Source organism: Hemiscyllium ocellatum, chromosome 16 (assembly GCF_020745735.1).
Source record: "Hemiscyllium ocellatum isolate sHemOce1 chromosome 16, sHemOce1.pat.X.cur, whole genome shotgun sequence".
In the NCBI taxonomy this organism is placed as follows: Eukaryota; Metazoa; Chordata; class Chondrichthyes; order Orectolobiformes; family Hemiscylliidae; genus Hemiscyllium; species Hemiscyllium ocellatum.
The window spans coordinates 72,701,707-72,715,677 of NC_083416.1; the positions used below are offsets into that span (position 1 = coordinate 72,701,707).

The 13,971-nt window shown below is 44.6% G+C and overlaps 1 protein-coding gene across 3 annotated transcripts in view; it reads right to left on the reverse strand.

Moving 5' to 3' along the window:
- Positions 1 to 11,706, reverse strand: part of LOC132823273 (15-hydroxyprostaglandin dehydrogenase [NAD(+)]-like) — a 37,808-nt gene extending 26,102 nt beyond the window's left edge. For 2 of the 3 annotated variants that reach the window (XR_009645525.1, XM_060836921.1), the window contains exons 1-2: positions 11,644 to 11,706; positions 2,072 to 2,223 (exon numbers count right to left, since the gene is read on the reverse strand). Coding sequence is in view for 2 of the 3 variants with exons in the window: in XM_060836921.1 (XP_060692904.1) it covers positions 2,072 to 2,164 (93 nt within the window). In the remaining variant the exon portion in view is untranslated. Of the gene's footprint in view, positions 1 to 2,071; positions 2,224 to 11,434; positions 11,567 to 11,643 lie in introns of those variants that run through there. The other variant, XM_060836922.1, reaches the window with a different exon arrangement.
- Between the last annotated feature and the right edge of the window lie 2,265 nt (positions 11,707 to 13,971).

Here is a 13,971-nt window from a genome sequence, read left to right on the forward strand (position 1 = left end):
CGAGAGTGTAGTGCTGGAAAAGCACCACAGGTCAGACACCATCCGAGGAGCAGGAGAGTGGAAGTTTCGGGCAAAAGCCCTTCATCACGAATGTGGGTCTGGCCCCATTGCTGATGAAGGGCTTTTGCCCGAAACATCAACTCTCCTAATCCTCGGATGTTGCTGGACCTGCTGTGCCTTTCCAGCACCACACTCTCAGCTCTAATCTCCAGCATCTGCAGTCCTCATGCCTATCTTGTTTCTCTGTCCACGGATGCTGTCAGATCTGCTGAGTTTCTCCAGCATTCCCTGTATTTGTTTCCGAACCAATGTCTATTGAGTAAGATTGTTGAGATATTTAACATCAATGATTTTAATATTTTAGGGGAAAGGATCACAAGGACAGAAAATCTACTGTCTTTAACTGGTCTGAGCTATATATGAATCCTGACATACAGCAATATGGTTGACTCTTAACTTACCCTGAAATGATGGAGAAAGTCACTTTGTTTGATGAAATTGTTAATATAAGGAAATGGGCCATCTGGGTATCAACCTAGCCCATGTAGGTGGATAGAGTTGAAGAAACAGGGAGTCTGTAGGAGGACTTGGACAAGCTCGGAGAGTGGGCAAAAAAGTGGCAGATGGAAGACAATGTATTAAATGTATGAGGTGATGCACTACAATAGGAAGAATAGACTATTTTCTATATGGGAAAAGGCTTTGGAAATCTGAAGCATAAGGGGACTTAGGAGTCCTAATTTAGGATTCTCTTATGGTTAACATGTAGGTTCGGCTGGCAGTTAGGAACGAAAATCCAATATTTGCATTCATTTCAAGATGGCACTATACAAGAGCACAGATCTACTGCTGAGGCTGTATAGTCCTGTGGTCAGAATATTGTGTATTTAGAATATTGTGAGCAGCTCTGGGCATCATATCAAAGGATGGATGTGCTGGTATTGCAAAAGAACCAGAGGAGCTTCACAAGATTGATCCCAGAGTGAATGGCTTGTCTTATGAGGAGCAATTGGGGTCTGTCTTATGAGGAGCAATTGGGGTCTGTACTCGATAGAGTTTAGAAGGATGAGGGGGTGAATCTCACTGAGAGACTGAGATGGAGAGGACATGTAGAAGATGTTTCCGCTAGCAGGAAAGACTAGCACAGTGAAGGAACAACTCTTTCGAACTGAGATGAAGAGGAATATTTTCAGCTAGAGGATGGTGACCTGATGAGCTGAATGGCCTAATTCTACTCCTATATCTTATGGTCTTGGAACCAACTTTGCTGACACTGCAAAGTTCTCCTAACTAGGATCTATGGACCTGTGTTAAAATTAAGAGAACTTTCCCATGGACTAGTCAAGCATTAGCCTGATACCAGCACTTTATTGCCCAAACTGTCAACCTCTAATATAAAGCAACACAAGGTGCAAGGGAATACCGCTACCTGTCAACTCAGAACTACACACTATCCAAACAGGGAACCACAGTACTGTTCCTTTGTTGACTCCCTTCTTAACAATACTCTGGGTGTACTTACATCGGATGGACTGAAAGGATTAAAGAAGGACACTCAGCAACATTTTTTGATGTAAATTAAGAAAGGACAATAAAAACTGACTTCCCAGCAATGCCCATATCACACAAATTAGCATATTGAAAAAAATATGTTTCTATGTTTAGAGTAGGAGAGATTCTAAAAGAATGACTTCTGAATGGGACAGCCTTGCTCTCTGAGTGAAGGCTTTACCTCAGGGTACCTTTACCTGGTATCTTAGTCCCCACCGTCCAGCTCATGCAAGACTGAGGAATATGAGGGTACATGGTTAGCAAATGCAGAACCTTCAGATGAAGGGGACAGGAAACTGGGCAAAGGAGTTAGTCATATTCTTCCATATTAACTTCTGGGCCAAATGTCATAAAGCAAACTGTGCAGGAGTTGTGGTTACTCAATGCAAACTGCAGAGAAAAGTCTCACCAATGCACAACAGTTACACACAGGTTGTCATGCACAGGCTATCACTTCAGTTACACATCTTATTTATTCCATTGGGTGTTTTAATAAAAAGACAATAAATCATCAAGTTACCTTGGCACCATTTTTCAGCAGTATTTCAGCAAAAGCTTTGCCAAGTCCTTGAGCTGCTCCAGTTATTAAGGCAACTTTTCCCAGTAGTGACATTGCAGAGTTGAGGGTATTCAATTCGACATAACAGTTCTCGTCCTCTTATCAAGACCAATCTAATCAAAGTCCAAAAGGCAGTAAACAGTAACAACTGACTTTAGTTGGTTATTATATCTCTGCAGATCCTTTTCACAAAAACTGTCGTCATAGAACAAGCAGAATAACAGATTACAAGGCAGTTACTAAAAGCTTCGAGGATACTTACACAATGCATACTTGCCTCAGTGCATAGTATGCTGAAAATCAAGCCCACTAATCCTGGGTTGCATAAAAGTAAGCAAAATTCTCCAATTTACAGGTCCTTTTAGACTCAGGTTACAGAATACATGGACTAGTTTTCTGTACTTAAAAAGCATTACTGCTTATTATAAATGAATAGATTCTAGCAATACGTAAACACCCTTTCGGAGAGAGACACAGAATTTAAAAACTCAGGACTGTCTGAGAAAGAAAGCAATTGCATAATTTCTGCTTTAATAGGAGAATCCTTACTTTTGAACAGTCATCCCTGGTTCTAGATTCTCCCATAAGAGGAATCACATACGGGATTCCAATCCTTCTCTTTTGAAGACCTAGCTTCAGACTTCCCCTAAAGGTCATGGACTGTCTCAACAACCACTCACCCCCTTGTTGTTTGCCCTCCTTTCCCTTGATTTTTGGGAGCTACAATCCAGGACTTATTCACAGGCACAACTGCTCTGTGCTTTCAGCTTATTCCGCGCTTTCAGCTTACTCCGCTACATCTACTGGCTCCCAGATCTTCCCAAATTTTAACTGCACGGGGCCACCAAACAGCTCCTGAGATGTCTACCTGAGTCCTAATTGGGAAGAGTTAGTGACCTTCAGATGCCTCCTCAACAGCTCAACTTTTAACAGTTCACTTTGCAAGCACTCCAAATGTCTCCAAAGGAACGTTCAGTTCCTTTAACTCTTCTGAGTGAAAACTGTTGAAAACCTCACAATAAATCTCACCTATATTACTAGGCAAAACCAAACATTGTGACCAGCAGTTGTATGTATTCCTTGAATGTTACAATAAACACAGATTGTTGGTAACACAGTATAAATGAATATATATCAAAATAGGATTTCATGCAATGTATTAACTGACTATTTTGCATCTGTATTTACCAAGAAAGAAGGAACTATTTGGGCTAATTGAGTTAGTGGATGTAAAAATTGAAGAGATAGTACTATGGCAGGTTATTTTTAGAGTAGATAAGTCTTTTCAACTGAATTAAATGCAAGGAAATTAAAGGAGGAAATTCAGAAGGTAAAGGCCATGGTCTTAGAATACTGGAGTAGTGTCTGAGATGGAAAAATTAAAATTGTTATAGATATTTTTAAGCAAATTATTCAGACAATTAGGACTTGAACCCAGCTTCTCAAGTTCAGAGGCAGGGACACTATCACTATTCCACCAGACTCCCTTGAAGTTACTATACATGTTCTACAAAGGCTGTAAGAATAATCACAAAAACTATAACTGGATAATTTAGAGAAACAATAATCCAATACAAATTAACCAGGACAAGACTGGATTAATTAAGGAAAATCAACATAGACACGTTAATGGCTAACTATATTTAAACTGATAAAAAATTTGGCAAAGTAACAGAGAGGCTTGATGTGGTGATATCAAAAGGCATTTGACAAAATACCAAAAAGGCTGAAGCCCATGGAATAAAAAAAGACAGTAACAGTAATGAATATGAAGTTGGCTGAGTGACAGGAAACTGAAAGTAGCAGTGAACAATTTTTCAGACATAAAGAATATGCACAGCTACCCAGGGAACAGTGCAAGAACTACTTGCTTTTTCATATCTATATGTATATTGATAACCTACACTTGGGTTCACAGGTACAATTTCAAAATTTTACAGCTGACACTGTTTTATTGTAAACAGTGAGGAAGATGACAATAGGCTTCAAAAATACACAAATGTTGACAATTGGTGGAATAAGTGGACACATGGTTTGAAGTTACAGATTTTGATTGGAAGAATGAGAAGGTGCAATATTAAATAAAGAGTACAATCCTAAAGGGGTGCAGAAATAAAGAGACCTGGAAGTATATATGTACAAATAATTAAAAATAACAGATTAGCTTGATGAAATGGCTGAAAACATATATGAGTTCTGGGCTATATAAATAGCTGTGTAGAATACAAAAGTAAGAAACTTATAGTGACTCTATAAAACGCAGATTTGGTTCCAACTGGAGTATCATATCCAAACCTGAGCACCAAGATCCCTCTGAGTTGCATGGCTGCACAGCTGCTCTGGGTTCCTCCATGGTTCCACACATGCTGATCAGTGTGCCAAAGCATTAATTTCAAAAGTTGATGTCATGCACAGACCTCTGCACATTGACAATGAATTAAAAGAATTAAATAGAAAGAAGTATATTGTTAAGAATCAAACTTTAGGGAAGACATGAAGGCTTTAGAGAGGGTGCAGGAAATATTTACAAGAAGGGCTCCAAGATTGAGAACTTCAGTTACATGGATAGACTAAAGAAGGTGGGATTGTTCTCCTGAGAGAGGTTAGATTAAGAGGAGATTTGACAGGTGCAGGAGTCCTAGAGATGACAAAATAATACAATATTCCAAGTTCCTTTCTGCCTAATCGGATGGATGTTGTACATTCACGGCAATATTTAAAGTGAGCACCACAATCCTTGTACCATGGCCAATATTCCTGGCTCAGATAATAATTGTTCCACTTCTCCAGAATCATTGCATGTGTGAGGCAATGGGATGTTTGAAAGGAGTGCAGAGGCATACCATTTAGCCTAATTGGACTGTACTGCTGTTTTCTTCCATCACTATTTTTTACTGTATCAGCATATTCTTTGATTTGTTTCCACTTCTGTGTTTACCTAGCTTCATCTTAAATGTATCCATCCCATTTGCCCCAGCTATACCTTACAGCACAGTTTCATATTCCCATCACTCTTTGGGTAGAAATGTTTCTCCCGAATTCCTTATTGGAATGGCTGATGCCTGACTTATACTTGTGGCATCTATTATTAGAGTCAGAGAGATGTACAGCATCCAAACAGATCCTTCGGTCCAACCCGTCCATGCCTACCAGATATCCCAACCCAATCTAGTCCCATCTGCCAGCACCCGGCCCATATCCCTCCAAACCCTTCCTATTCATATACCCATCCAAATACCTCTTAAATGTTGCAATTGTACCAGCCTCCACCACATCCTCTGGCGGCTCATTCCATACACGCATCACATTCTGCGTGAACGAGTTGCCCCTTAGGTCTCTTTTATATCTTTCCCCTCTCACCCTAAACCCATGCCCTCTAGTTCTGGACTCCCCCTGCCCAGGGAAAAGACTTTGTCTATTTGTCCTATCCATGCTCCTCATAATTTTGTAAACCTCTATAAGGTCATCCCTCAGCCTCCGATGCTCCAGGGAAAACAGCCCCAGCCTGTTCAGCCTCTCCATGTAGCTCAGATCCTCCAACCCTGGCAACAACCTTGTCAATCTTTTCTGAACCCTTGCAAGTTTCACAACATCTTTCCAATAGGAAGGAGACCAGAATTGCACGCAATATTCCAACAGTGGCCTAACCAATGTCCTGTACAGCCGCAACATCACCTCGCAACTCCTGTAGTCAATCCTCTGACCAGTAAAGGAAAGCATACCAAACGCCTTCTTCACTATCCTATCTACCTGCAACTCCACTTTCAAGGAGCTATGAATCTGCACTCCAAGGTCTCTTTGTTCAGCAACTCTCCCTGGGACCTTACCATTAAGTGTATAAGTCCTGCTAAGATTTGCTTTCCCAAAATGCAGCACCTCGCATTTATCTAAATTAAACTCCTGTCTACCACTTCTCAGCCCATTGGCCCATCTGGTCTAGATTCTGTTGTAATCTGAGGTAACCTTCTTCTCTGTCCACCACACCTCCAATTTTGGTGTCATCTGCAAACTTACTAACTGTACCTCTTACGCTCGCATCCAAATCATGTATGTAAATGACAAACAGTAGAGGGCCCAGCACCAATCCTTGTGGCACTCCATGGTCACAGGCCTCCAGTCTGAAAAACAACCCTCCACCACCACCCTCTGTCTTCTACCTTTGAGCCAGTTCTGTATCCAAATAGCTAGTTCTCCCTTTTTTCCATGAGATCTAACCTTGCTAATCAATCTCCCATGGGGAACCTTGTTGAATGCCTTACTGAAGTCCATATAGATCACATCTACTGCTCTGCCCTCATCAATCTTCTTTGTTACTTCTTCAAAAAACTCAATCAAGTTTGTGTTGACTATCCCGAATCAGTCCTTGCCTTTCCAAATACATGTACATCCTGTCCCTCAGGATTCCCTCCAACAACTTGTCAACCACCGAGGTCAGGCTCACCGGTCTATCATTCCCTGGCTTGTCTTTACCGCCCTTCTTAAACAGTGGCATCATATTTGCCAACCTCCAGTCTTGCGGCACCTCACCTGTGACTATCAAAGATAGACTCTTCCACAAATGGAAAAACATTGCTGAAGTCTAACTTATCAAACTGTTTCATGTAATCTCAGTCAGGTCAACTCCTCAGCTCTCCTAGCCTGGCCATTCCTCACCCTCTCCAAGGAGAAAGTAAGGTCTGCAGATGCTGGTGATCAGAGCTGAAAATGTGTTGCTGGAAAAGCGCAGCAGGTCAGGCAGCATCCAAGGAACAGGAAATTCGATGTTTCGGGCATAAGCCCTTCATCAGGAATGAGGAAAGTGTGTCCAGCAGGCTAAGATAAAAGGTAGGGAGGAAGGACTTGGGGGAGGGGCGATGGAGATGTGATAGGTGGAAGGAGGTCAAGGTGAGAGTGATAGGCCGGAGTGGGGTGGGGACGGAGAGGTCAGGAAGATGATTGCAGGTTAGGGAGGCGGTGATGAGTTCGAGGGATTCGACTGAGACAAGGTCGGGGGAGGGGAAATGACGAAACTGGAGAAATCTGAGTTCATCCCTTGTGGTTGGACGGTTCCCAGGCGGAAGATGAGGCGCTCTTCCTCCAACCGTCGTGTTGTTATGGTCTGGCGATGGAGGAGTCCAAGGACCTGCATGTCCTTGGTGGAGTGGGAGGGCGAGTTAAAGTGTTGAGCCACGGGGTGGTTGGGTTGGTTGCTCCGGGTGTCCCAGAGGTGTTCTCTGAAACGTTCCGCAAGTAGGCGGCCCGTCTCCCCAATATAGAGGAGGCTACATCAGGTGCAACGGATGCAATAGATGATGTGTGTGGAGGTGCAGGTGAATTTGTGGCGGATATGGAAGGATCTCTTGGTGCCTTGGAGAGAAGTAAGGGAGGAGGTGTGGGCGCAAGTTTTACATTTCTTGCGGTTGCAGGGGAGTGGAGGTTGGGTTGGTGGGGGGTGTGGACCTGACGAGGGAGTCACAGAGGGAGTGGTCTTTTCGAAACGCTGATAGGGGAGGAGAGGGAAATATATCCTTGGTGGTGGGGTCCGTTTGGAGGTGGCGGAAATGACGGCGGATGATACACTGCATATGGAGGTTGGTGGGGTGCTGGGTGAGAACCAGTGGGGTTCTGTCCTGGTGGTGGTTGAAGGGGCGGGGCTCAAGGGCGGAGGAGCGGGACGTGGAGGAGATGCAGTGGAGGGCATCGTCAATCACGTCTGGGGGGAATCTGCGGTCCTTGAAGAAGGAGGCTATCTGGACTGTACAGTATTGGAACTGGTCCTCCTGGGAGCAGATGCGGCGGAGATGAAGGAATTGGGAATATGGGATGGCATTTTCACAGGGGGCAGGGTGGGAGGAGGTGTAGTCTAGGTAGCTGTGGGAGTCAGTCGGCTTACAGTAGATGTCTGTGTTGAGTCGGTCGCCCGAGATAGAAATGGAAAGGTCTATGAAGGTGAGGGAGGAGTCTGAGACGGTCCAAGTGAATTTGAGGTCGGGGTGGAAGGTGTTGGTAAAGTGGATGAACTGTTCAACCTCCTCGTGGGAGCACGTGGCAGCGCCGATACAGTCATTGATGTAGCGGAGGAAAAGGTGGGGGGTGGTGCCAGTGTAGTTGCCATGGGCACCCCATGGCCCCCAGCTATGCTTGCCTCTTCGTAGGATATGTGGAACAGTCCATCTTCCGCAACTACACTGGCACCACCCCCCACCTTTTCCTCCGCTACATCAATGACTGTATCGGCGCTGCCACGTGCTCCCACGAGGAGGTTGAACAGTTCATCCACTTTACCAACACCTTCCACCCCGACCTCAAATTCACTTGGACCGTCTCAGACTCCTCCCTCACCTTCATAGACCTTTCCATTTCTATCTCGGGCGACCGACTCAACACAGACATCTACTATAAGCCGACTGACTCCTCCCACCCTGCCCCCTGTAAAAACGCCATCCCATATTCCCAATTCCTTCGTCTCCGCCGCATCTGCTTCCAGGAGGACCAGTTCCAATACTGTACAGTCCAGATGGCCTCCTTCTTCAAGGACCACAGATTCCCCCCCGACGTGATCGACGATGCCCTCCACCGCATCTCCTCCACGTCCCGCTCCTCCGCCCTTGAGCCCCGCCCCTTCAACCACCACCAGGACAGAACCCCACTGGTTCTCACCCAGCACCCCACCAACCTCCATATACAGTGTATCATCCGCCGTCATTTCCGCCACCTCCAAACGGACCCCACCACCAAGGATATATTTCCCTCCCCTCCCCTATCAGCATTCCAAAAAGACTACTCCCTCCGTGACTCCCTCGTCAGGTCCACACCCCCCACCAACCCAACCTCCACTCCCGGCGCCTTCCCCTGCAACCGCAAGAAATGCAAAACTTGCCCCCACACCTCCTCCCTTACTTCTCTCCAGGGCCCCAAGGGATCCCTTCATATCCGCCACAAATTCATCTGAACCTCCACATACATCATATACTGCACCCGCTGCACCCAATGTGGCCTCCTCTATATTGGGGAGACAGGCCACCTACTTGCAGAACGTTTCAGAGAACACCTCTGGGACACCCGGAGCCACCAACCCAACCATTCCGTGGCTCAACACTTTAACTCCCCCTCCCACTCCACCAAGGACATGCAGGTCCTTGGACTCCTCCATTGCCAGACCATAACAACACGACGGTTGGAGGAAGAGCGCCTCATCTTCTGCCTGGGAACCCTCCAACCACAAGGGATGAACTCAGATTTCTCCAGTTTCCTCATTTCTCCTCCCCCCACCTTGTCTCAGTCGAATCCCTCGAACTCATCACCGCCTTCCTAACCTGCAATCTTCTTCCTGACCTCTCCGCCCCCACCCCACTCCAGCCTATCACCCTCACCTTGACCTCCTTCCACCTATCACATCTCCGTCGCCCCTCCCCCAAGTCCCTCCTCTCTACCTTTTATCTTAGCCTGCCTGGCACATTCTCCTCATTCCTGATGAAGGGCTTATGCCTGAAACGTCGAATTTCCTGTTTCTTGGATGCTGCCTGACCTGCTGCGCTTTTCCAGCAACACATTTTCAGCTCACCCTCTCCAATACAATTATTTGCCACTCCTCCTAATCCAGCTAATCTGACCCCATCCCTAACCTAGCTGTTCCCAGTTCACTCGAATGCAGCAATCTGTGGGACGGAGTTCTGGGTCATAGACTATTTCCTTTTTGTGGCAGTTCCTTTCTGCTGTTGGTGTTGTAACATTGGAAGCTCAATTTTCCTCAGACATTTAGAGAACTCAGTTGTGAAAGAGCATTCAGTTAAAAGTGAAGTAAGGCCTGATGTTGACATTAACCTGTAAAAACTGGTGAGGCAGTGTGATTGTGTCTAACCACTGGCACACATTATCTTTCTTGTTTTATTAAATGCAGGTTGCCATGTTTTCAGTTTGCCAAATGTCCAAGCACCAAATCCATTGTGATATTCTTCTTTAGATCTCAAGCAAAACTGGAGGTCTCACTTGTGATTTAATCAAATTGTCCTGACCAGAGGTGAACTGTCTACTGCTCGGTATCCCTCACGAAATTGGTTATCATGTTTTTTACACTCACTAGACTTATCTCAACTCGAAGTGTCAATTTCACCACTTCCTGATGTTGTTTTGCTTGCTGTGTTCTTCCAACCTCCTGTTTGTCTACTAATATCCTACTGAATTGGCCTTGCTCGTTTCCGTTGAATCAGCTGCTTATTTAATTTTATTATTTCACATCATCTCTCTGCGTATATTCCCTTTTCATAGAACAGGCCCTTCGGCCTATGATGTTGTGCCGAGGATTAATCCTAATCTAAAATAAAATAACCTAACCTATGAACCCCTCAATTCACTACTGTCCATGTGCATGTCCAGCAGGCACTTAAATGTCCCCAATGACTCTGCTTCCACAACTGCCACTGGCACCACATTCCATGCATTCACAACTCACTGTGTAAAGAACCTACCTCTGATGTCTCCTCTATACCTGCCTCCTAATATCTTAAAACCATGACCCTTCCTTTCAGTCTTCACTGAAATACTTTGAATTCTTCCATATCCTTTCAGTTGGACAACCCTTGGACCGTCCCAGTAAGATCCACCTGGCCTATTTCACTGGGATCCTCACAGTCTCTCCCAGTAGATTTTCACCCTCCCTCCCAGTGAAATCCTCCCCATCTCCATTAATGAGATCACCTTAGTCTCTCACAATAGATTCATTCCAATCCTTCCCAGTGAGATCCTCCATTCCTGTCACGCCCAGAAAGGAAAAAGCTGTAAAACCAGTAGGACCCCTTTTTTTTGCTTCAAATTAGGGCTTCACTACGCCCAGGGCATTCATTTCCAAGCATTTTTTAAAAATGTTTTTCTCTAGGAGAGCGAGTCTTTGTATCTCTCCCCAGTGAGATACTCCTGGTCTCTTCCAAGTTCTCATGTGAAGTGCTGCTGGATGCTACCAGGTTCACGTAAGACCTGGGTCAGAGTTAAAAATCACACAACACCAATTGGAAGCACACCAGCTTTCGGAGCGGCGCTCCTTCATCAGGTGGGTCAGAGTTGGGATGTTAGGGGTTGGAGCTGGGGATGGAGTCAGGGCCTGGGATTGGAAGGTCACGACAGGGGCTCGGCCTGAATGAGGGGGCTGGCACTGTTCACTGACATTCAGTGCCGCTACCTTGGGCAGTACTGCTCCCCAGCACTGCTTCTCACAACGTTGAGCTGTCGTTTGACAACTTTTCGGGAGAAAGCAACAACAATAAAAAAAAAGCAGCCGCTGGTTTGCTGGAGTGAACACACGAATTATTAAAGGTTCCGCCTGACAGAAGGAAGCCGTTGTAAACTTACGAAGCAGGCTTCCTCCTTCCACCTTGTACAGATCTCAGCCCACTCGAGCAAGCTCTTGTGTGAGATTCTCAGACCAAGCCTTGATTCGAAAGTAACTCTAAAATAAGCATATATGAAACGTTTGCGAGCGACATATCCGTCCAAATTACCTAAACCATAGCAGCCCTAGGTTATGCAAATAATTAATCAATCAGCGCAGGAATACTTACAGTCACAGTGTAGGTTTGATCTTCTTGATGAAAATCTGAGGTTCCTATCTTGGCCGCTCCCGTCTGCACAAATTAACTTCCGGATTACCGCCCACTGTCATTTCTCTCTGTAAAAACATGAATGTTCTTCGAACGTCTGCTCAAACAAATTCTACGCAGTAATGTGAGATCAGAAAGACAAAAGTTCTCAGGGTAAAGTAACCAGCGATGGACCAGGTATTGAAAGTATTGAGTCTGCACTTTCTCTATCGAGAGTTCTAGTCTAAGCATCTATACGCACACCTGAACTCTTTCAGCTAAGTGTCATCGAGTGAATAGACCCTCTTTCAGGCCAATATACTTTAACCCACCAAAATTGAATGCAATTATTCCAGACTGGGTCGAAGCAACTGTACAAGGGCATTGGTTAGGCCACTTTTAGAATATTGTGTACAATTCTGGTCATTTTTTTCTCAGATGTTGTTAAACTTGAAGATTTACTAGGCTGTTGCCAGGACTGGAAGGTTTGGGTTTCAAGGAGAGGCTGAATAGATTGGGGCTTTTTTCCCCTGGAGTGTTGGAGGCTGAGGAGTGACATAATAGAGGTTTTTAAAATCATGGGGGTCATGGAAATGGTGGAGGAGAATTCAGAGCAAATACAGCTTCAGAATGAAAAAGACTGGCACTTAGGGGCGGCACGGTGGCACAGTGGTTAGCACTGCTGCCTCACAGCGCCAGGGACCTGGGTTCAATTCCCGCCTCAGGCGACTGACTGTGTGGAGTTTGCACGTTCTCCCTGTGTCTGCGTGGGTTTCCTCCGGGTGCTCCGGTTTCCTCCCACAGTCCAAAGATGTGCGGGTTAGGTGAATTGGCCATGCTAAATTGCCCGTAGTGTTAGGTAAGGGGTATATGTAGGGGTATGGGTGGGTTGCGCTTCGGCGGGTCGGTGTGGACTTGTTGGGCCGAAGGGCCTGTTTCCACACTGTAAGTAATCTAATCTTACGCTACAGAATGTCAGAGGAGGATATGGGGAACAAAGGGAAAATTATATCTGATATCGAGATCTCAATTCTATAGAAAGCCACAAAGAAAACAGGGGTAAAATTAAGCAGGAAATAAGGAATTCAAAATTAGGGTATGAAATAAGTATTTATGAAATCAAGGAATCTTGACAATTTTATTTTAAATTCATTAAGAGGTAGGGAATAACCAAGGAAAGAATGGGACCAATTAGAGACCAAAAGGGTGACCTGTCTACAGAGCGCTAAGACAAGGGCATGGTTCTAAATGGATGTATTACTTTTTGATGAGGGATGGGACAAACAGGCATTGTATTTAAGAAGTGATGGTGCAAAGTAAGAGGAAAAGGCATTCTTAAGGTGTTTAGCATCTTTGAAACAGGACAAAACATTAAAATGAAAGAAAGTGAGTGAAGAAGCAACTCTGGAACATTTTTAAAAAAATCACTTACAGAATTCGGGTCATCAATTAGTGCCTATTCCTAATTACTCTTTAGAGAATGGTGGTAAGATACCTTTTTGAATTGCTGCAGACCATGTGGGGTTGGGACACCCAGAGAGAGAGAGTTCCAGGATTTTGTCCAACAACATTGAAGGAAGAACGATATCCAAGTCAGGATAATGTGTGGCTTGGTGGGGAGTAGTAGCATTGCCATGCATCTTATGCTCTTGCCCTGCTAGGTAGATGTTATTTGAAAAGTGCTGTCACATGAGCTTTGGTGAATTTTTCAGTGTACCTTTAGTGTGGTATACAGTGCTACCATTGAGCATTGGTGGTGGAGGATGTGAGTGGTGAAGGTATTAGATGGATTGTCAATGAAACAGGCTACTTGCTTCTGGAAGGTATTGCTGCTGCAAATGTGTTGCTGGTCAAAGCACAGCAGGTTAGGCAGCATCTCAGGAATAGAGAATTCGACGTTTCGAGCATAAGCCCTTCATCAGGAAGGTATTGACCTTCTTGAAAATTATTGGAGCTGCACTTATGCAAGCAGGCAAAGAATCACACATTGTGTCGTAGAGATTATTGATAGACTTTGAGGAATAAGGAATAGAGTTATTTACCACCTCTTATTTATAAATAATAATGAAGAACCAGAAAATGGAAGAGTTGAATTAAACAAATCCATCAGTCCTCAGAGTAAATAACACAAATAGCATTCCAAAAATACTAAATAATCAAGGAGTTAAAGTGGGGATTGGTGGTGGGGGCAAAATAAGTACTATAATTATGACGAGAAAGGAAATACTAAAGAAACTGATGGAGCTAAAGTTCAATAAGACCTGAATTGGATGAATCCGAAGATTTTGAAAGAAGTATCTGCTGAGATAA